Source organism: Lycium barbarum, chromosome 6, assembly GCF_019175385.1.
Source record: "Lycium barbarum isolate Lr01 chromosome 6, ASM1917538v2, whole genome shotgun sequence".
NCBI lineage: Eukaryota > Viridiplantae > Streptophyta > Magnoliopsida > Solanales > Solanaceae > Lycium > Lycium barbarum.
In genome coordinates, this window is record NC_083342.1 from 118854606 (window position 1) to 118878978 (window position 24373).

The following is a 24373-nucleotide window of genomic DNA, read 5'->3' on the forward strand; positions in this document are numbered from 1 at the left end:
GTGTTTTCGATAAACTCTCGGCTCAAAGAACGATAAAAAGAGTCAGTAGCAAAATAAAAAACAACATAATCAAATAATCGAGGCTAAAGGAACAACATATAGTAATAGAAATCTAAAATAAGAAAAAACAGGAATAATACCAATACTCTGAGTAAAAAGGGCAGCGCGGTGCACTAAGCTCCCGCTATGCGCTGTCTGGGAAAGGGCTGGACCACAAGGTTCTATTGTAAGTAAAATAAATACGTCCAACTACCTACTCACCCGCTACCCTAATTCTCAACCTCCACACCTCTTATCAAGAGTCATGTCCCCGGTGAGCTGAAATAGCGTCATATCCTGCCTAACCACCTCACTCAATACTTATTTAGACCTACCTCTATCCCTCTTCAAGCCCACTATGACCAACCTCTCACATGTTCTTACCAGGACATCTGCACATTTCTTCACATGCCCGAATAATCTCATTCTCACATGTCGTTTTAACATTTAAAATTTCTTTTAGGTCAAATTTTGGCATTTTTCCTTTTATTTCAGGTTTAATAAGATTAATTTGGGAAAAATAATTTAAATCACAAAAAAATCGCATTTCTGAATTATGAGTTTTATTTTGCGAAAGAAAGAAAAACTATAAAAACCATTTTTTTAATTTAAATTATAATGAATCCGCAATATGAAAACGAGACCATTTCCGTTTCGCAAAAGCCCACCCTCTAGACAACCGCAAATAGCTCCATCATCCTCTCAAACCACAAAAACACCACCAGCGGCAGCCACCTTACACCAAACAACCTTACATCGTCTAAAGTTTGCTGTACTTATCTGCTGGCTGAGAGGTTCTTGTCAATCAAAGTTCTAAGAAATTTTTCATAAAGGTCCAGTTTCTCTACGTTCATCTTACTTCATTTCATTTTTTGTTAGTTTAGTAAATGTTTCATCAATTTGTTGCTCCTGTTTTAGACCGTTTTCCTGATTCAACTTGATTTAGTGTCTTTGTAATGTGATACATAGGGAGTTAGATTAATAGGGTTTCAATTTCATCTAATTGGGCTGGGGAAGGATCCTTGAATTAAATTCAGAAAGAAGTACCCTCGAGGATTGGACATTAAAATTCAAATAGTAAATTCGCACTAGACTAGGGTTTAAGGTCCAACTAATTAAGAATCATACGTAAGGGAGCGAGGTGAGTTAAGAATTATTTCAAAGTCTAGCTCCAAAAAATAAGATGAATAAGAAATATACTTGAAATGGAGCCGGTGCAGGGGCGATTTTAGGCACTGTTTTTGGAGCACCTGAACACATCTAGGTATTTTATGTATATATTTTCTAAAATTAGTATAATACTACTTACTGGAACACGTACTACAAAAGACTCAATGGTGCACTTGGTTGAAAGTTGAGTTATTTACCTTGGGGACTAGGGATCAATTCCCGCTTACTACATTTTCTTCTTCTTCTTCTTTTTTTTTTTTTTAGTGGTGAACCCATGCTCCAGAAATCCTAGATTTGCCTCTGAGCGGGTGGACCCGTTAATTCAGAGTCTGTAATGTTGGTTCATGAGAGAAAGACAAGTTTAATATTTGTATTGACAAAGGTTTCGTTTATGCATCTTGAATCATGATGCTTAAATAGAAAGGATGAACAAGTTGAAGTCGACCATATGAACACTCACTAAGTTAAATTGTATATTACACACAACGTATAAGTTTTGTGCACTGATAATTTACACAATCAGATTATTTATAATTTAATTATAGGTAAATTTATATAATAAATATTAATTGGCCGACTAACGAAAATAATACTTTTTGAGAACGAAAAACTATTTTTTTTAATCAGCCACAATTTGAACTGCCTACACAAGGCAGGGTCTTAAAGGAGAAACCCGCGACTCAACAAGAGGTGTTTGCTTGATTATGGTGTTTTCTCTGCCTGTATGTTATAGATAGAGTGTTGAAACAAAATTGAACTGTGTTTCGTGAATTGCAATTTCGGCATAATGTATTTGCATATTTCCCAGGACTTTTTTTTTTTTGGTTTTTAGTTCTTTTCATATGCCTGTTCCCTGCACGATGTTATTCGACAATGAATATTATCAGATGTATTCTGCTCTTCATGCATTTTGCTATCATGTGTCCAGCTGCTGCATAAAATATGATCACTCATAACCCTCTACCGCTTCTGCAGGTGTGGTTAATTCAAGCATTAATTCTGAGCCAGGCTAAGCTGTTCCTTCCAATTGAAAAAAAAACAGCTTCCAGTATTAGTTTCGATTGTAGACTAGCCTTGCAGGTTTTGCTTACCCTGTTATTTTTTATGTTATTGGTGGTGTTTGGCAAGCTCACACGTAGCTTGACTAATTTTATTTACACTTGAGAGGGAAAAGAAGATAAGAAGAACCCGGATTGGGTGATGGCAGCTGCAAAGCTGCACTTGTCTGTTCGTCCTTTTTGTCTTTCTTTTGTCTCTTCAGCAAGAATGCTTGAAGATTCCGTTAAAGTTGTGGTGGAAGCAAAAAGATATCAACAGATTCCTGATGTTCTAAACTCCTCTGAAGTCCATAATGTGAATCCCTTTTTATTTTTATCTACCGTCCGTGAAAACACAAGAGTCCAAATTGTTGGTGAAATTTTACAATCTTTTACTTCAATCAGGCCTCGGTCTCGCCCTGGAATTGCATATTCCTCTCTCCTTTCCTATACCCTCCAAAGCTCAAATCCTCTCCCACTTGCTCTTGCCATTCTCCAGCGTACCCTTCGCTCCGGCTGCCTTCCAGTACCTCAAACTCACCTCCTACTCTCCACTGCATGGCTTGAACGTCGGAGCAAATCTCATTCTGTTTCAAGCATATTGTTGGAAATGCAGGATATTGGATATACCCCTGATTGTGGTACTTGCAATTACCTGATCTCATCACTTTGTAAGGTCGATCAGATAGATGAAGCAATTAATGTATTGAAGGGCATGACCCGTGCTGGTTGTATTCCTGATTTGGATAGTTACGGTTCTTTAATTGACAACTTGTCCGAGCTAAGAATGACGTCTGCTATCATAGAGACATTGAATGAAATGGTTGTGAGATATGGCTTGAGCCCCAGAAAAGAAACTTTGGTGAAAGCTTTAGCAGCAATACGGGCGAACAAAGATATATGGAGAGCAGTTGAAGTAATTGAGCTTTTACAAAATGAGGGGGTGCATGTTGGGTTCGAGTGCTACGAGTTAGTCCTTGAAGGGTGCTTAGAGAACCGCCAATTTATTTTGGCTGGAAAATTTGTGATAGAAATGACCAAGAGAGGCTTCATACCATATATAAGGTGCAGGCAAAAGGTTGTTGAAGGCCTGGCAAATATTGGTGAGCGGGAACTTGCCAATGCTGTGAGGCAGAGATTTGCAGAACTAAGGTCATAATTTCGTGCATACATGTGAAACAATAAGCTTTGTAGAGAGGCATAAAGAATTAAAGAAAGGGATCAAGATCATTATCCAGATTGAAGGAGCATGTGGTTATACTAGTATGACTGTAATTTCAGAACCTCCGTTGGGAGTCCTCTCAGAACCAGTACTGTATATCACTTTTTTATTTGTTGATTATTTTATGAAACTCAAAACTCTTTATGCATTTTTATGTGTTAGACGAAAAAATTATACAGTTTCTGCTTCTGTGGGAGTATCATTTAGTGGCGTGACCTTTTACTTCATATGAGTAAACTCGGTTTAATTGTTAATGAAAAACAGAAAAGTTAGTTGAATTATGTTACAAACATCTAATCTCCTATATATAGCTTTGGAAAAATTATACTACTTAATTATATATTATGACTGTTTGGACGTAGACTTCAGTCTTTAGAGCGGAAAAAGAGAATTTGTTGTATTTTGTTTCCTAACTGAATACTAAAAAATAGAAACCAATTGCCGTTTGGATTTCCGGAACCCAACTCCATTGGTATGCGAATGAAACGGTTTCTCATGGCCAGTGGCGGACCCAGAAATTTGAACAAGCGGGTTCATCAGTGACAAAATTGAACCAATAGTTGGTACTAACAGCGACCTTAGACACTATAAAAGAGCACTATTACGACACTAATTGTGCTTCTAATTTTTATTCTAATAATCATATTTGGTTTACAGTGTTGTCTAATACCAATGTAGTTTTTTTTTTTTTTTTTTGGTCAAAGAAAAACTAATCAATGTTTTTTTTTGCGGGAAAAAAGAGTAATCAATGTAACTTTTAGGTTATGCCTATACTTTTAAGTTTTAACAGTTCAACAAAGCGACAAAGATATGACACCACTTTTCAAAAAAGAAAAATGCACGTTACAAGTTTTAAACTTCTTAAGCCGAATTATTAGTTTAAATGGTTTTACAATGCATATATTCTCTAAATACATAAACAATTTAATAAACCATGTATATAATATCCTTTAGAAAATCTATATCTATATATAATATAAAGTTAGGCAAAAAAAGAGTGATGTGGCACCTCTCTTTGGCCAAGGATTCTATTTATCTTTTTTCTCCTTTTTTTGCCTCTTTTTTATTTTTCTTAATTAGTTTCTTTTAAAAACTTCTACAGGAAAATTGCAACAGTTGGATGGAAAAAAAGTTACACGTTAGTAGTAATTAGTGATAGAAATAATGGTTGCAATTAAAATAATTAAGAGTGTGAAACGTCTAACGGTTGCAATTATAATATTGAAGAGGTTTGAGGCAATGAAAAGTTATGAGGGCAGTAAAGAGATATAATATATGAGAATTGTAAAGATTCAACTGGATGGCCATTTTTATTCACACAATCGTTGAGGTATGTAAGAGTGATTAGCAAATCTCTTTTTATATTTTTCTTTTAATGTACTTTAACGATAGATCATAATTCTTTTGTAGATGAAATAAAATTTCTATGATATATATTCGGAGTGCTTCGAACGTTGATATGATTTGTAGATGATTCTCTGGCATCTCGCCTCCATAGAATATTAAATTTAACTATGTGAGGTTTTGTGGCATGCTATTGAAAATCCTTCTGCTATCGGGTTTGAGGAAAAAATTTCCTTTATGGTCATGAATGGATAGATAAATTGCACGTATGAACACCCTTATATATACTTCGACCTGCTATAATTCAGAAGGTATGATATTTTATCGCAGATTCTTATCCTTGTGAAAGCCTTTTTTTTAGATACTTCATTGGCCTTCCTTTTTTTTTTTTTTTTTTTTTTGTCAAAAGTTCCGGATATTGAGGGCCTATGCAAGAAATAGAAAGTGGACTATATTAATTGCTACGGAAAATTCTCCCTCCTTCTTACGTTTATGTTGACAAGTTTTGTTTCATTGCGATGTTAGATTTTTAGGGTAGTGTACAACATGCATCTTACCTAGCATTTAAACCTTCATGTCGGTATTTTTTTTTTTGAAGTTCCTAATCAAGCTAATCTTAATATTAGCATTTCCACATAGTTGGTGGTCGATCGCGAGAACTTTTTCATAGCAAAAAGTGTGGTGTTCATAGCACTTCTCTATTAATGTGATTCAAGGCTTCATGACAAACTATTATCTTCTTTTCTCAAGTTCTTTTATTTTTTCAATTTGTGTGTGCAATTGCTTAACCTATTTTTCACTTTATGAAATTATCTAAATTTTTGTTGTATTTGAAAGCATTTGGAAGTTTTAAATTATTTGGTATGGTTTTTTCAAAAGTTTGTAAGACAATGTTAGATGTTGGCTAAGTTTAGTTGCAAAAGAAGTTGTTTAGTTGATTTATAAAATATCAAAGATGTGAAAGCATTTAGATTTTTAAAGAATTTTGTGATGCTTTTTAAAAATAATTATAAGGCCATGCTAGATGTTTGGCCGGCTTATTTTGATAATAATAAATTGCTCTGTGCTATGTGCTACATGGAATTATAATTGCTCTGTGCTATGTGCTACATGTGCTCAAGGCAGAAGGCTGATCAACAATGATAAACTAAACTTGCCATACTTGAGAATCAGACCAAGCAAGAGATGACAGCAGGGTGGGAGAGAAGGAGGAGATTCCTTGGTTCTCTTACTCAAACCCCGTGGAGGGAAGAGGGCATAGAAAACCTCTTTTCAACTAACACTGTTTATTGTTTTGCAGGAAGAAATAAGAACACAGTCCAGAGATTTTACAATACCTTTAACAATATGCTGGTTTACCTGAGAATAACTCAATGGTTGATCTTAGCACTGTTAAGTGCTCATACTATTGAGCAACAATCATGGGAATTTAGTATGAAGCGAAGGTACAGACTGAAATCTCAGAAAAAGGACATACAGAGGTGGAGGACAACAAAGCACAGAGTGAAGATTCTTTCAAAAACAACTACAAGAGGACAGCATCCAGCACAACATAAACAACCCCAGAAAGCAATAGAAGACAAAGGAAAGCAATCAACAAATCCAAAACATGAGAGGAGGGGGCAACATAAATCGAAGCCAAGGAGAACATACAAGAGCAAATTCGGACAAAAAACAGAAGCAACATCAGCTACAGGCTCAGCAACAATCAAATCCCCAGCAGCTTGTGGATGCTTCTAATTGAAAGAATGATGACAAATCTCAGCTGGAACTTCATTGAGAAGGAAGATCTACAGAGCATAAGCATTCAGCTAAGGGAGTGGAATTTAAAAAAAAAAAAAAAAAAAAAAAAAGGAAAATATCATTCAAATTAAATGGAACTTATCTGGAATCGAAGAAAAAAAAAACATGGAATTATAATTTAAGTCCTTCATTAATCATTTTGGAGAAATTCCAAGATCTCTTGCAGTTTAAACGTGAAACAAAATTGTGATTTTTGTTTTTCGGCTTTTACTTCTGAAAAGTTTGATTTTATTTTAGGGAAAAAGAAGAAGTGCATGTGAAGAATACCGTTTTTTAAAACTAAGGTATTGTCCATTAATATTTTCCCTTTAATCCATTAGGGGCCATTTGGTAGGTGGGATAAGGATAACAATCCCGAGATATTTCATGGGATTATTTTATTATGTGTTTGGTCATAGGTACTATTTAGTCCCCGGTGTCATAGGTACTATTTAGTCTCAGATTATTTTATCCCACCATTTTTAAAAATGATCACATGGGATAAGTTATACATATAGAAAGTGAGATAAAATAATTTCATGAGTTATTCTTGTGTATCCCATTCCACCAACCAATATCCTTTATATTATGCTTCAATTAATTGTATTAATTCTTATAAAGATTAAAATAAAAGTTGATGATATTTTCCTTTTCTTTAGGATTCATTGGCATATATTGTTTTTTCGTTCATTCGAAATATATGTTAGATAATTAAGAAAATCGCATTTTGCAATTCTTTTTATTTTTTTGGTATTATCGAATGAACTTTTCAATTTTATGATAATGAGATATGACTAATGATCTTTATACAAGATGTATCTTATCTTGTGAGTATAAGCGATGATGCATGAATCTAACTTTATTATTGAGAGTTTGGCAACTTTGATGCACGAGCTATTTATGTCAAAAAAATATATATTCCTCATTTCATGTAATAGAACACCTAATTGATGGTAAATTGATGGTAAATATTAATTTTTTTCATACAAATTATAGCATTAATTTTTAACCGCGCGAAGCGCGGATAAGATTACTAGTTTCTCATAAAGTTCTAACATGTTTAAAAATTCATTAAGTTTCAGTCATTATGCATCTTCAATTTTTATATTTTATTTTAAGTGTTCAATTATGAGATTTATAATTTAATAGTATTGTATTTGATTAATCAAAAAATTTAACAAATTAAAGCACAAAATTAAAATAATAATAATGACTAATCAATTTTGAAACAAGAAGTATCCTGGCCTTTTTTATTTTATTTTTTAATAAAAACAGCCTATTAGGCTAACGAAACACAATAACTAAATATAAGATTTCTCAACTTAATAGAATCACAAATGTAAAATACTTACGAATTACTAATCTTATTAAGACATCCATAAGTAAAGTAATGCAGTACAACTGTAAGAGTATACCAAAAGTAATTTCACAATCAGAGGGAAATTACGTTATCAAAAATATTACACTAGAAATCGAACACGCGACCAACCTAAAGTGGAGTTTGATCCCACTTGTACCGCTGCACCACAACTTCCGCTTCCTGTAAGTGGATTCATTTTCATTACATATACAATATTTTGTTTTGACAGCCAAATTAATATGTAAAAAATAATATTTTTCCCGGACGAAGTACCCACTTGCAACAACGTGGGTCCGCCCCTGCTCATGGCTCAGTGTTTATTCAGTTCATCGTTAAAGCATCCGATGACCTATCATTTAATATATCCCATGAAGTTGTTTAATGAGCACGACCAGAAAGAAGGTTGCGATAAATTGATGGTAAAAGTAATCCTTTGATTATTTGGATACAGAAGTTGTATAGCTTCTCCAATTAATTTGAGATTGAAATGTAGCTGATTGAATTTGTAAATTATGACTTCTCATTTCCGTTCAATAGTTTAAAGTTCCTGCATTAAGATATAAGAAAAGCACGGGATAAACTATTAAACTTAAGAACTCTTTTACTGTCCAATGTGATCCTTTGAAATCTACATGACAAAGAAAACCATGACAAGTTTTAAATAAACTGAGTGGAAGTTTTATGCGAGATTAAAGTTGAATTGAAAAGTTCTACTTGGCAATCCGGTACTTAACCAGATTCCAATGTCTGCAGGTCCTATTCCAGCATTCCCAATAGAGAAACAGTTAGGTAAAAGAAACAGTTAGGTAAAAGTGGAGTGCTAGTTACATTTTGATGACCAATAGCCAGTGTATATACTGGAATTTTCTTTAAGTCTTTGGTAGATTGAGTAAATTGGTACTTTTACTGGTGGAAGATTCAAGTATCCAATGGAACAGTTGAGGTGTGGCAAGTTGGTTAGGACACTATTGTCATTACTAAAAACCAAGAATATTCTATTTGCTATTGTAATATTCATATTCTTTCGAACGAAAGTTACATATTCTAACTACTGTTATTTTCAGGAATTTGTGATAATATTCTTTCGAACAAACGTTACATATTCTAACTACTGTTATTTTCAGGAATTTGTGATAAGACCCTTCTGGTTTTTTTTTTTTTTTTTTTTTTAGAAACCACTAAGTGGTATACTTAGTGGAGGGATATTATTAATATTAAATAGCAAGTCCAACAAATAACAGTAAAGCAAAGACCCATCAAAGACCCATGTGATCCAAATAAAATCAACAAAAGCAAAAAAGCAGCCGACCAAACATCACACCACTCCAACATTTAGGAAAGTTGTCGATCAGTCAACTTCGCCGGAGCAAAGCCATCGCACTTTCGCCACAGTTCGAAAATCTGATTTTCCGGTATGGATTCATATCATCTTGGCACCATCAAGATCTCACCAGGTGCAGCGAACCCATAACCAAGGAGTTTAATCTCAGAACAACCAGATCTGTTCCTTTCAGGTAAGATGTGTTTCCAATCTTCAATTTTCCTTCATGTCTTTGTAATAATGCGTGCTATGTCTGTTTTCTCTTATTGTTTTCTCCAATCTAAAGAGATATGTGTTGATGTGTTCTTGGAATTTGTGTCTCTGCTATGCTTATTTGCCTGTTGAGCTGAACTCGATGATAAATCAGCTAGCATATTGATAAAACCATCTAACTCTCTAATTAACTAGGATGATGTTATCCAAAATCAACCACTTAATCTCCTCTGTTTGACCCATAAATGGTTAATCTTCAGAGTATAAGGTAATAGATATGGGAAATATCCTAGTTAATTAAAGAGTTAAATACCTCCAGATGCATAACCAGTGTTGTACTCTAGCGTTAAATGTCCATACTTGTAATTCTGCTTCCCTTCCGTTGACTTAACTTCAACGGGATGAGCCAGGGCTAATACCACTATTAAAAGCTTTGTCAATATTTGAGTCGCAGAATCATATATGTACATCATTACTTGTTGTATTTTTTGCATTCCTGATCCGGAGATTAGGGACCTGCTGTTTGTCGAGGTTGAGAATCCTCCTCCCCACACTAGGCAACTCAGAAAAAGAATTAAATCTTAATGTACCTGCAAAATCAAAAGCTAGGTTAGTTAAAAAATCTGCCAATGTGTTTCCTTCCCTGTATATATGTTGTATTATCACATTAAATTCAGCCTTCATCCTCTTTATTGCCTCCACCTCTGCAATTATGCACCATGGTATTTTCCAATCTCCATCAACCACTTTTTTCATCAATAAAGAATCAGTTTCTAATATCAGTGGATGAAGCTCATGGTGCACACAGTATTTCAAACCTTCCATCATTGCTCTTGCCTCAGCCACAACATTAGAATTCTGCCCCAATTCCTTACACTCTGCATATTTCAAATCTCCATGCCAGTCCCTCACACAAAAACCATAAGAACTAGGACCAGGATTGCCCTTAGATGCTTCATCAGTGTTACATTTATACCATCTCTCAAATGGAAGCCTTCAGTATACAGCCCTGGTGATCAAAATAGGAGTATACCCTTCTAGAAAAACAACCAGTTGAGGCCAAAGAAAAGGTATATTTTTGAACCATGGGTATCTACTCCTTGTTAAGTAGTACAAATTTCTATTGATCTCATGAATAACCCTATTGAAACTCACTTGTCCTCCATGTTTAATTGTATTTCTTCTCTTCCACAACTCCCAAGTAATCATAGCAGGCACAGCATATAGGATAGGTTTAAACTTCTCAGCACAATTTATCTTCCACCAAGTTCTGATAACTTGGTGTATCTGTATCAGATTTATTTGTATTCCAACCGCCTGTTTAAACACATTCCACACATCTGAAGCAAATTTACTTGTCAAGAACAAATGTTGCATAGTCTCCTGTTGTGGTACAGTACAACAATAACATCTTGAAACAATAGGTATCCTAATCCTCCTTAATGTATCATCAGTAGGTAAGATAGCTTTCCATAATCTCCATAGAAAGAAGGATATTTTAAAAGGCACCCCCCTAATCCACAACTGTTTGAAATCAATTTTTTCATGTTCCCTTTGTCTGAGAATGTCCCATGCACTATTTACAGAAAAAATTTCTGTACTAGTAGGCATCCACCAAGGTCTATCCCAGTTTCCTTCCAGATCCCCTATATGAATTTCTGACTTGATGTGTTCCACTATGTCGGTTGGGAAAGATTGATTAAGCAGCTGGTCTTTCCAACATCCCCCATCAATAAGATCTGCCACATCGTCTAGATCTTCATTTAAGGGATATTCAATAGAAACTACATAGTGCAAAGGACCCAATTTGGTCCAATTTTCATACCAAACATTGGCAGTCCCTCCTTTGATTTCCCACCAAATTTCTTGCTCTATTTCTCCCCTTACTTGCAGCATTTTCTTCCATACTTGAGTTCCACCTTTCCATTGTACCAAAGTAGGTATTACTTTCTTACAATATTTGTTCCACATGTAATTTGCCCACACAGAGGAAGTGGTTCTGAATCTCCACCACAATTTAGCAAATAAAGCATTGGACAAATCAAACAAATATTTAAACCCCAGACCACCCTCTACAGTTGGAAGACAAACATCTTTCCAAGAGACCCAGTGTCTACTCCTCTCTTCTTCCTTAGTACTCCAAAAGAATCTGGCAAAAATCCTATGAAGCTCCTTAATTACACACTTAGGAGGTACAATCACTGAGAGTAGATATATCGGCATACTTTGAAGAACACTATTAATCAGAACAGCTTTGCCTCCAAAGGACAGTATCTTCCCTTTCCAAGAATGTAATTTTCCTTTCAACTTCTTAAAAAGATCAGCATAGTATATCTTTTTCTTTATAGAGTGACAAATGGGACATCCTAGATAAGTGAAAGGGAACAAACCCTTAGTAAAACCAGTTATACCGTCAACTGATTGAGTCAAATCATTGCCCACCTTAGAGTACATGTAGAAAGAACTCTTAGATGCATTAATTAACTGCCCAGAAGTCTGTTCATATTTCTTGAGAACCTGCATGATTTTTCTTAGAGATATGAATCAGCAGAAGCAAAAATAATTGTATCATCAGCATAAGCCAGATGATTCAATGGATTTGTCCACTTTGGCATCCCATGCCCAACATACTTAGCATCTTCAAATAAATTATTTAAAGCCCTTGATAATACCTCTGTTGAGAGTAGAAATAAAGCTGGAGATAGAGGGTCCCCTTGTTTCACACCTCTTGAAGAATGAAAAAATCGAGTAGCTTGCCCATTTAGTAACACATAATACCAATTGTTCTCTATTAACCTTCTAATTAGATTAATAAGATGCTCAGCAAAACCCATCTTTCTTAACACATGCATTAGGTATTTCCATGATACTCTATCATAAGCCTTGGCCATATCCAATTTTATAACAACATTTGCAGGCTTACCCCTTATTCTGATATCTGAGACTATCTCTTGAGTTAGTAAGATATTCTCAAATATATTCCTCTCTTTCACAAAGCCTGACTGATTTGAGGAAATTAAAGTAGGAAGAATACTTTCCAACCTGTCATGTAGAACCCTTGAAATCACTTTGTTGATGAAGTTAGATAAACTGATAGGCCTCATATCTGAGAAAGTATGTACTGTCTATTTCTTAGGAATAAGAACCAGATTAGTATGAGTAATAGATTTAGGCAATTCTCTACCATCAAAAAAGGCTAAAACTACAGCATGAACATCATTTCCAACTATATCCCAACACTGCTAATAAAATAAGCCTGGAAACCCATCTGGACCACTAGCACTATCTCCACCCAATGCAAAAACTGCCCTTTTGACTTCATTCTTGGAGGGATAAGAACAAAGTGCAATATTTGTGTAACCATGGATAGGACATGCTGAAGAAGCTCATAGTCCACTGTATCTCCTTCCTGAGTGAACTGTTTTGTGAAAAAATTCACTGCTTCCTCTGAGATTTGATCTATTGAATCCAACCATACACCATTGCAATCCTGAATTCTTTTTATTTGTAACTTTTTCCTCTTGCCATTCACATGTTAGTGTTTCTGTCTCCTTCAGTGAACCAGGAAAAACCAGCTTTCTGCCTCCAATATTGTTCTTCAATGTTTAGATACTTTTTCAACTCTGTCTGTGCCTTCTGAAGCACAATCCTGTTGATTATGCTAGGATCTTCTTCAAATAGTTGTTCCTTCACCCTAACCACTTCCTCTCTGATAGATAATTGCTTGAAGATGTCCCCATAAGTGTCTCGACTCCATTTGGTTAAAGCCCTCTTTAAATTCTTCAATCTTTGCTTGAAAGCCAAGAAAGGAGTCCCCACAAATTCCGTCTGCCAGTGCTGCTTCACCATATCCTGAAATGACTCATGTTGTGTCCAAAAATTCAAAAATCTAAAAGGTTTCTTAAGACCGACTGCTTCTTCACCACATGATAATAATAGAGGGGAATGGTCTGACCCTGTTCTTGTTAAATGTTCCACTTCAATATGTGGAAGCATGTCCTGAAATAGGGAGTTTACCACAATTCTGTCCAGTCTTTTAAAAATACAGTCCTCTGTCGCCCTACCATTCCACCATGTATATGGACTTCCTTTAAAACCCATGTCAAATAAATCACAAGAATTTACACAGTATGCAAAATCTTCATATTCAGCCAATGTGACAGGTAAGCCTCCCAATTTCTCCTCATCTGATAGAATAGCATTAAAATCTCCCCCAGCCATCCAAGGCAAATTCATAGAATTTGCTAATTGATACAGATTATCCCACAATACTAGCCTTTCTTTTTCATCACATTTAGCATAGACAAAAGTAGCAATAATTTCTTTCTCTATGTCTTAGTGATGTATCTTCAAAGTGATTTGTTGATCTTCATCCATTATTACTTCCCATTGGACTGTAGCATCCACAAAAACCCAAATTTTCCCATTCTTGTTTGAAATAGCAGCCTCCATGCCAAGTCTTCTTTTGTACTTTTCCAAGTGTCTACAATTCTGGAAAGGTTCCAATAATGCAACTATGAAACACTTGTGTTGATTTTGTAAATTGATGAGTCTCTGAAATGCCTGTTGAGTATTAACAGACCTAATATTCCAAATTAAGGCGTTAATCATTGTTTACCCTTTGAAGAAGCTGTCCTCTTTGAAATTCTTTTTGTCTGTGGTATCTCTTGGACTTTATGTTTTTTTCCACTCTTAGCTAGAGCCTTAGGTGATAAACCAGCTTCTCTAGCTACTTTATGGATGTTGTTGGCCCTGTCCTCCATTTCTTTATCTTCCTAAATTTGTTGCACCCTCCCTGAAGCTTCTTGGATTTCTATTTGAGAAACTTTATGTGCTACAATGTCTTGTAGGTTAGCATTAAGATATGGAATCCTGTTTTTTTCTGCTAACTGGCTTTGATTTATATTCTTGACTGCAGGCACCTGGTTCTTTTCAGCAATATCAATCAGCAGCTGTGATTCAGTGGGGGATGAAGACCTTTCTAGTACCTTTTCATTTAAATCAATCATTATATGCTCTTGTACTTCATCAACTAGTCTTGTATGTATTTCCACTTCAGTGATTTTTTTACTAGCTGCTTCATCATGTATGTTAGCATTTGTATTGTCAGAATCACATGCTCTTACTGCCTCTGAATTACTGAACTGCTCCTCTATTTCCCCATCTGGTGGCTTCTTTTCAGGTAGATTATGTCCTTTTGCCTCCAAACTATTTGTCTCTGCAGGCTGACCCTCTATACTATCTGGTTCCTTGGAAGAAGATGCACATGTGGATACCTCATGTATGTTACAACTCGTTGTTTGCTCTCTATATCTGCCCCACTCTCCATAGGTAATTCCCCTTGTTCCTTCAGAATTGAAATATCTTCTTGTGTAATTTTATCCTCTGTTTGTTCTTCTGAACCAGAACCTTCAAGGTCCTCCACTCTATCACCCCATTTATGTTGCTCCTCCCCAATCTCTGGTACTGTATCAAGGACCTTGCCAAAAGTATTTGCCACCCATATCTTTGTACCTTTTGTCTCCTGATCTTGCCTTTGCTTCTCTGACTTTTTGCTTTCATTTTCATTTGATGCAGTCCCTGCTTTGTTGTTGGTGTTTCCAGAGTATTTCTCTATTTCCTCGTTATTTTCATCATGATCTTCCTTGTTCTCCTCTAACCCCTCAGTAGTCAAAGCGTGAAACTTGTTCTGAGTTTGAATGGTTTTACTTGTCTGAGAACCATTTGTTTCAGTCTCCTTCCCTTTTTTCTCTTCCGTAGCACTGTTTCTCCTGTCCTTCTTAGCATTCCAATTTTGTAAGTTTCCAACTACTTTCCCACTTGACAAAATTTTAACAGGTCTGTTAATCTTGTTTCTTTGCTGCTGGTTGACTCTTTTATCTTGGACTTTAGCATTGGTTGTTGCATCAGTCTTGTTCCTCTCTACTGGAGTTTCTTCCTTGTGGTCAATTATAGTCTCATTATGTCTCTTCTCCTTATCAAACCTCAATTCAGGATTCAAAATTCTACATTCCTTCTCTTCATGCCCTTGTAATCGACATTCAAAGCAGTATTTAGGTAAATAATCATACGTAATAGGCACTGCTTCTGTTCTCTCCTGTCCAGTAGCTTCATTTAAAATAACCATCTGAACAGACATAGGGAGTTCATCATTTAAGTCCACTAGCACCTTCACCCTAGCACAACTTGGGCGAGTTTATTAATAGTTGCCTGGTCCAAGTGTAGAGGTTTGCCTACTGCTGAGGCTAGTGAAAAAAAAGACTCCTTTACAAAGTATGTGGGTAAAAGATTGGGGAAAGAGATCCATGCCATAACTTTGGTAGTCTCTTCCTCAACTTTAAACGTCGGATCATATATTAAAGGTCTCATTTGATAATAATATCCATCTTTCGAGTTGATAAAATATGATCCTTTAGATGTGAGATTTATAAAATCTTCCATTAGAGAAAGTCGTATCAAAATATGTCGAGATCTCAAAACACCAATATTACATTCTCCTTTAATACCACACTGCAATAGTATTGCTTTTCTTAGTTCATCAATGTCCGGCCATCCATAGGAAAATTTTCCTACAACAGCGTACTGCAACTTTTCAATAACATTCATTCATAAAACTTCCTCCTCTGTCCATTGAACTCTACGCACCCCATTAACATAAGTGATAGGTTTCTGTTCAATTGAATCTACTTTAACAGTGTTTTGCATAATATCCTTCAATAAAATTGGTTTTTGAATAGTATCCTGAATAATTGCCAATTGGCTGGTGTTTTGATTATTCAACAAAGGAAAATCTGATGTGGAAGCAGTATTCAAAGGCTGACCAGTCCCCGGAGGAGGCTGGCCGCCGGCCATCATGGCCATGTCGACGGCTATTGTTGCTAGGGTAGGGTTTTTTTTTTTTTTTTTTTTTAGTGCATGGGCTACTGAGGGGTTAGAGGACACGTTTTTTTTTTGTATAATTAAACATTACAAAACGTAACCAATAGTACTTATGAATGTTGCTCTCCACACCTAATCAATGAGTCAAAAGTATAATCAATAGAGACGCTTTTAGGTAAAAGATGACCCTTCTAAATTTATTTTACTCCTATATGGGAAAGAATTTGTTTAGAAAAAAAAAAAAGATTAAGCTTTTATCACAGGAAAGCATGTTAGCAAGCATAAAAGCAACTTTGATGGTTCTTTAAGCGTCCCATTGAACTTTGGAATTTGCTGGACTAGAAAGTTATCGTTGAACTTTCAACGAATTGTTATCTTGACAAGTACTCTTTTTGACCTTTTCTTCCGTTACAAAGTAAAGTTTCATATTTTCTTATATATATGTAGTATAAAATGTTTACAATATTTCTTATAATTTGGAAAAAATGTCAAAAGTATTTCAATGTTGATGTCAGACCTTTTAACAGTAGAATACACACTTTGAGAGTGCTAATTAAAAATTACCAAAAATGGGATTACGAAAAGGATTAGGGAACAACATATCTTACAATTGCTAATTTCTTATTCTAATTGGACAATCATAATAATAAAATTGATCATAACAAGTTTTATGGGTTTTTGTTGCAAATTACAACATATGACGGGCTTGAATAGCAATTAGCAAGAGGTGTTTTAGCTAATTGTTGGTCTCATCTGCTTTAGAATCAAACGTTCTTTTGTTTCAAAAGAAAACTACTACTAGATTTGAAGTCTGTGGTCTCACACAATAGTTGTTTTTAGTAATTATATTCTTCTCTCTTTTCTGTGGAGTCAAGATCTAGAACATGGGGTTTATTGACCCAGGCATGTGAAAGTAAGAATTATGTAAGAATAATAATTGATGGTAAAGAAGTGGGACAGATATGATGGTCTATCAATTGGTAATTCTGGTGACAACAAGTCTTGGGGTGAAGTACCACAATCATAATCATTTATTACACGAAGCTTTTAATTTAATTTACGCTATTGATATTTCCTTCTTAGAGCTGGTATACCTTACTATTTGTTTGCATTTAATTAAGGTTTAAATTTTAATTATTCAGATTCATAATTCATTAGTAAGTGAAGTTTTTTAGAACCACGCAATAGATCTAAATAAAATAAAAATAATTAAAATTCAAATCTTTATTAAGGGTAAACAATGTCTCCTGCAAACCACCACGGTTTTAATAATTTTTATTTTGACAGACCGAGCTATGGAACTTAGCTAAACGCCAAACCAGCTCTTTCTCTATGTGGCATTAAAAATAATAGCGTATCTTTGGTTTGCCAAAAAGAATAAAAAAAAGAGAAAAAACAAGTGTAAAGGATCTATCAACGAGTCATGAGCATAAACAAAAGATTAAATACTATTTAAGAGACAATTTGTGATTGTCTATTTGAAGAATGAATGGTAGCTCACAGATTTAGTTTCTTATTTCAGGCTTCGATCCTCGTACAACAACCTTTTTTTTTCTTCCTCTACCGACAAGCCACTTCCAAAATAAATACATAAACAATCCTATCAAAAATTGAATATGTCCTTCTTTTTTAGTTTATGTCAAAAATGATGTATCCGGTTTAAATTTCTTCTACTGAATTCAATGTATCTTAAAATTACGAATTTAGATCTAATAATTGTTAAATTTGTATACCACATTAAAAGTACTATGCATCTGCAGCTTGTAAATACTGAATTCATGATATTTCTCCGTCTCAAAGTAGGCGTCGTTTTAGCCCTTTTCATGCCATAAAAAAAATACAATATATATTATTTATTAAATTGACGCTATTTATTAGATGTTTCGTGAGTATTTAATACTATTAATAAAAAATATTTCTTTAATATAAGGATATTGTTGGAAGTAATTACTAATTAGTATTGTTTTGAATTTATAAGGCAATAATTATTTTGGAACTTGTTTTGTTGTTTCTAAAACGACATTTATTTTGAGACGGAGGGAGTAGTGCATAAAATGGGACTCCCATTTACGTGTCCAATAACTTTTTTTTAATATCAGAAATTCCTAAAATATGATGTGCAAAATTCACAAAAAAAAAAAGGTTGAAGGGAAGAGTAAGGATTGAACGCAACGCGTGGAGTGAGAAAGCGAAAAGGGGACAGGTTTTACCGTTCAAAATGGTTCCCCCAATTTTCAGTTGTTTCGTTTTGGCCCTATAAATATATCTCAAACACGCTACCGACCTCTTCGCATTACATTCCCTCCCTTTTTCTGCCTCACACAAATCTCTACTTTGGTAAGCTTCAGATCTCGATTTGATCTAATTAGGTGAATTTGAATTTCAAACTGGCATTGTTCGATTTACTACTGCATTTTTGAATTCTTCATTTTAGTGTCCTTTTGTTTGCTCTGATCTGCGTGGATTTCATTTGATTTGAGCCCCGGTTGATTTATTAGGCTCCATGTTCTTCTTCTTGAGATTTGATTTTGTGTTTTTTTGGCGCTTTTTTTGCTTTGATGATCTGATTAGGAATTTGCTTCCTTTTTTGTCGGTTGATCTCTTGCAATTTCATCTCGTTTTGCACCCACTGCTCATTTTAGTTCAATGTTTTTCGTGTAAAATCTTGATTTTTTGCTCTTTTCTTTTGGGGGGTGGGGCTGATCTGAATTGCAATCTATTAATTTCTTAATGGGCGTGATTTTTGGGGTGACACTTATTTTGGGACGGAGTAATTGTTCATGCTAAGGCGAGTGCATGTACCAAAACATACTTAGTGACTTGGGGCTCTGGCTTTTTGCTTTTGATTGTCATCTATTGTAAAGATTGATGTGTTATATAGTTCTAGCTAAGTAATGTACATTTTTTGGAGACATTGTGGCTGCAGCACTACAAAAGTTTTTTATTTTTTTTTCCTCTCGCTTTGTCAATTGGATCTTTTCTTCTTCTTTTTTTTTTTTTTTTTTTATAATTAGGAGCTGTAGTATTAAGCCTTCTAATGTGAGCACGTTCAATTTTATTATGTGATCTGAAGCTCTTTTATATTTAAGTTAAGATTCCATTATCCGATCTGTATATCTTCTCGTGATGCAGAAATGAAAGTGCAAGTCTGTTCCTTCATGATGTTCAACCCCCCTACATTTTTAGTGTCGGCATCATCTCTCTTTGTTTCACTTACTTCAAACATAGAAGAATGTGCATGTAATGTTCCTGAGTAATCAATTGACTATCTTTCTGCAGACAATTTCATAAGACCAAGTTACTTACCAGACATCCATGGGGACTGTTGTCGATTCTGCTAACCAGGTAGATTTCTTTACAACTAAATGTGCTTCATATATCTAAAGAATATTCTTATTACCTTGATTATTGGTGTCCACTCCTATTGTCAATGAGTTCTCATTTTTATATGATCTAAGAATCTGGAATCTGAAAAAGGGTACAATGCCTTCTGCACTAGAAGGCATTATTGGAGGGATGCTTAACCTTTAAGCTATCACTAACTTTTCCATTGATAATCTGAATTCACAAATATTCTACTATAATTAAAAAAGCCTGCTGAAAAAATTATGAGATTTAAAGGCTTTAAATAGTGGAGTTGCGGTGTCCAGTTCTGGTGTCTTACAACAGATGGGGCTACACCAATTGCACTGTGAATTTAAATACCGATTTTCTAGATTTGCAGCATGCATGTACCAACAGCAACACCAAGAAAGAGCGGAAATAAGGGTCCAACTCCCATTCTCCTCCCTTAAGTTCTAAATTTGTAAAAATTTCTCATATAGTTCTATGAATTCTTCTCTCTAGGCATTAATTCTATTATAACAAGAATATTATTTTTAATATAGAAAATTTTCCCCTACATAAGTTACTACCTCCACTCTTGATAAATAGTAGTACCGCACAGATGCAGCATGCTTCTTAGTTTGATATTCTTTCTCAATGATGAATTGCAGGGAGCAGGAAGCCTGCCAACCAACAAGAAGGTCACTGTTATTTTTGTTCTAGGTGAGTTTTTCAACATCAACGTCACATGATCTTGTGGCATTCTCGATACTGCACCTTATAGAATGGGAAAGTATTTTGGCCCTATATGTAGTTGTGAGGATTAGTGGTGGAACTCATGGGACAATCATATGTTTCCCATTGTAGCCGCTATCCGATCTTCATGTTCAGTTAGTATTACCACTAATAACAATTATAATGCAGCCCTTAGGGCAGTTATAAATTGTTTAACTTTTAGGATGGGACACCACTAGTCTTTAACTCCTTTTGCTCAAACCGCCAGAATCCAGTTATTGTATTAATACACGATTGGCTGTATGCCCATCCGGATCCTTTGGCCTTTTACATCCAGCTTTATCAAATGAAGCAGGAAGCTAGAATTGAAATTCTGAAGTAACGGAGCTTCATCTTTGATTATTTACATACAAGTTAACAGAAGAAAACTTGAAGGGTCTAAAATTTAATATACTCTTCCACTAGTTGCTCCGCTTCTTCTTTATCATGCTCACTCGAGAACAAATTTTTGTGTCTGGACATTGTCCATAAAATTTTATCAGGACATTACCGAGGGGGATGCGAACTGTACGGAATTGTGGATCAAATACACATCTGCATTGGACATAGCATATTTATTGATGCAATTTGTACCCTTGATATGTGATTTTTATCCTGTGCTAAGATTTGTTTTCTTATTAACTTGGACAGGTGGCCCAGGCAGTGGTAAGGGCACCCAGTGTACTAATATTGTTGAAAACTTTGGGTACACCCATCTAAGTGCTGGTGATCTTCTTCGAGCAGAAATAAAATCTGGTTCAGAGAATGGGTAGGATATCTGTGTTTTGATAGTGTTGTTTTATCTTTCTCCGTACTTTTTACCCTGGTTAACTTCAACCAACAATCTGTGTAGTAGCATAATAGCTCTTTGTTAAGTTGCATCATCTCTTTGAATTTTGTTCAAAAGCTGTTCAAGCAATGTTTATTGCACACAAAGGATTAGTGTGCTTTTAAATGTGGTGCATATAGTTTGTGATAGTTTTGCTTGTATTTCGTCAAATTCCTAGAGTATTGCTTATTGTGTCAGCATTGTAAACTGTTCATTTCTTCTATGTACAGGACGATGATTTCAAACATGATTAAAGAAGGGAAAATTGTACCATCAGAAGTAACAATTAAGCTTCTCCAACGAGCAATTCAGGAAAATGGCAATGACAAATTTCTGATTGATGGTTTCCCCCGCAATGAGGAGAACCGTGCTGCTTTTGAGGCAGTTGTGAGTTCCTCAGTACACCCTCTTTTAGCTGCATCCTGATAAATCTCCTATTTAGTTAAAAGTTGTTAAAATTTGACTATCATCCTTTAATGTCTTCCAGACTGGAATTGAGCCTGAATTTGTGCTCTTCTTTGATTGTCCCGAAGAAGAGATGGAGAGACGCCTTTTGGGTCGGAACCAGGTTAGACATATAGTTTCTTGGTAGAAGACTTCTCCTCATGTTTATAATTCTTAAAACTTTATGGTACTCTTCTTTCTTCTTTGTAATTTCCTTTTCTAGTATCGTTTTCTTCAAACTTCTATGGTATTCTTGTTTCTTCTTTGTAATTTCCTTTTCTAGTATTGTTTTTGGTTTTCTTCTCATAAACTTTAATTCTTCTTTCTATAGGGAAGGGAAGATGATAATATTGAAACAATAAGGAAGCGATTCAAGGTTTTCATGGAATCTAGTCTACCTGTTATCGAATATTACAACTCCAAGGGGAAGGTTCGGAAGGTACTGTTTATCTTTCAGCCTCTTTACTTATTTCCTTTCCTCCCTCCCACCTCGCAGAGAGAGAGAGAGAGAGACTTTGCACAATAAACAGAAGTTGACATCTTTTTTGCCTTCAGATTGATGCTGCAAAGCCTGTTGGAGAAGTATTTGAAGCAGTTAAAGCTGTTTTTGCCCCAGCTGCTGAGAAGGTAAAGTACTAATGATGGCTTAGTAAACATTACAAGGATGTTAATACCTAGTAACTTGCATGGAAAAGGATATCCGGCATATGTAACATAATTGGAAGTAAATTTTCCTGTGTTGCAAATGTTAGGGCTAATGCAGAGCTAGATCTCTTCTACATTATGGGATCAGTGTAAATTAACACCTAGGTATTGAGAACCCTGTGAACTTGTTAGAAGTGATGCTGGGAATCACAACAACAACATTTCTAAAGTGTAAAACCACAGTATAATCCCACAAGTAGGGTCTGGGGAGGGTAGGTCGTACGCAGAACTTACCAGTTACTACTACCTTGTTGGGGCTGGGAATAACTGTCAATTTTTTATGATCATGCCTTACAAGAGTTCAAACAATTTATGCATATATTTTTGAGTCTTTGGAGCATTATTTAATTTATCATGATTGTTTTGGTTAGATTTGCTCCTAAACTTTGCCTTGTGCAGGAGAATTATCTCCATAATAGTGGAGTAGATAGATGATTCACTGTGGTTGGCTGTCGATTGAGCTCATAATATGAGCAGATCCCCAGTTTATTTGTACAAAAAACTTGGCCTCATTCCCAAACAAGTTGGGTTCCGCTATATTAATTCTCACTGACCATGTTTCTCCAATTAAAATTCATCTCAAACTAGCATTGTACAAAAAGAAAACTTAAAGTACTAGAAGTTCTCCAATTGTCTGCGGGCATAAAAATCCCTACTAGAGCTAAGAGACTCCTAAAAAGCATTGAACCTAAAGTAAACACACTTACATGGCTAAAGTATATTCGCAACTGATTGGTATGGCATACATATAGATCTTTGTTTTTCCATTGTGACCTACTGACCTATATTTATTTGTCAAAATAATTAATTTTTGGTTCTCCATAGCTTCTACTTTCTTTTTCTTGGAATTTTGTACAGATTTTTCTTGTATGTTACAGGTTGCTGCCTAAGAATTCATTAGTAGAGAGGCATTACGATTAAGTGTTATGGTAATTGAGAACTCAACTTTGGCCTTGCTTTAATGTGTGATCTGTTTCTGCTTCTCGGAATTGATTGTACTGTTAACTAACCTTTTCTTATGGCATTCCATTCTCCCCAGGTATACCAGTATTGTTTGCATATTGGTGCTTGCTCTGGTGCCTTTAGCAAGACGATGTATCTTTATAGATTCTACTTTTATAGAAGTTTATGGCAAAATTCTCTTTTGGATATTTTTTGTTCTTTTGAAGATGTTGTATTATTGGCCTATTGCCTCAGTATGGTTATCATTGTCGAGACTGAATTTTGATAAATAAGATTATATGAGTTTCTCTCTCTCTCTCTCTCTCTCTCTCTCTCACACACACACACACACACACATATTTGGGCCTGTTGTGAATGAATTACGAATTGGGGCTTAACGTATGGTAGTATTGACAGATCCAGAAATGCTTTTACATCCTCCCATTCCCCCTCGTCCCCCCAACTCAGCACCCACACCAACAAAAGTACAACAAAAACTACATACCTAGTGTAATTTCACAATTGGGGTCTGAAGAGAGAAGAATATACTCAAATCTTACCCCCACCTTTGGGGGATAGGGATAGAGAGGCTGTCTCGATACTCTCGGCAACCATACCAACAAAAGTAAGCAATGCTTTTATATCGGAGAACAAGTAGATGCATATGGTTTACTGAGAACAAATTGGTTTGGATTGATTTTGGAGGGATTGTTTTGTGTTGGAAGAACTGTTGGAACACAATTTAAACAAAAACAGTTCTTTTTTTTAGCTTTTATGATGAATAAATCCTTAGAACTCGGTAATTCGGCTAGTTAGGCACCATTCTCATTTGTGCAAATGTGAGAACAATGGCCCTATCTTGATCCTGTCAGAGCATTTTCCCCAAGAAAGACTACACTCTAGGTAAATATTCCCCACCCGTACTACAGTAATAGAACAATCTTTTGACTAGTAACACTATCATATGCTACAGCGACGAGCTCTGAAG

At 35.3% G+C, this 24373-nt stretch overlaps 2 protein-coding genes across 3 annotated transcripts; both read left to right on the forward strand.

Moving 5' to 3' along the window:
- The first annotated feature begins 654 nt into the window (after positions 1–654).
- LOC132645858 (pentatricopeptide repeat-containing protein At1g06270) lies at positions 655–3657 on the forward strand. Its single transcript, XM_060363095.1, has 2 exons — positions 655–872; positions 2185–3657. The coding sequence occupies exon 2, from the start codon at positions 2410–2412 to the stop codon at positions 3403–3405; it is 996 nt and encodes a 331-aa protein (XP_060219078.1). The 5' UTR covers positions 655–872; positions 2185–2409; the 3' UTR covers positions 3406–3657.
- A 14860-nt stretch (positions 3658–18517) lies between these two features.
- On the forward strand, positions 18518–23699 carry LOC132645859 (UMP-CMP kinase 3-like). 2 transcript variants are annotated; one of them, XM_060363097.1, is made up of 10 exons: positions 18518–18704; positions 19647–19712; positions 20363–20414; positions 21117–21234; positions 21525–21681; positions 21782–21862; positions 22070–22177; positions 22294–22365; positions 23322–23372; positions 23483–23699. In XM_060363097.1, exons 2-9 carry the CDS (start codon positions 19683–19685, stop codon positions 23331–23333), a joined length of 630 nt encoding a protein of 209 aa, XP_060219080.1. In that variant the 5' UTR covers positions 18518–18704; positions 19647–19682; the 3' UTR covers positions 23334–23372; positions 23483–23699. The 2 variants fall into 2 exon arrangements, with proteins under 2 accessions (XP_060219080.1, XP_060219079.1); XM_060363096.1 differs by lacking the exons at positions 18518–18704; positions 19647–19712 and adding an exon at positions 19981–20135.
- Positions 23700–24373: the final 674 nt, after the last annotated feature.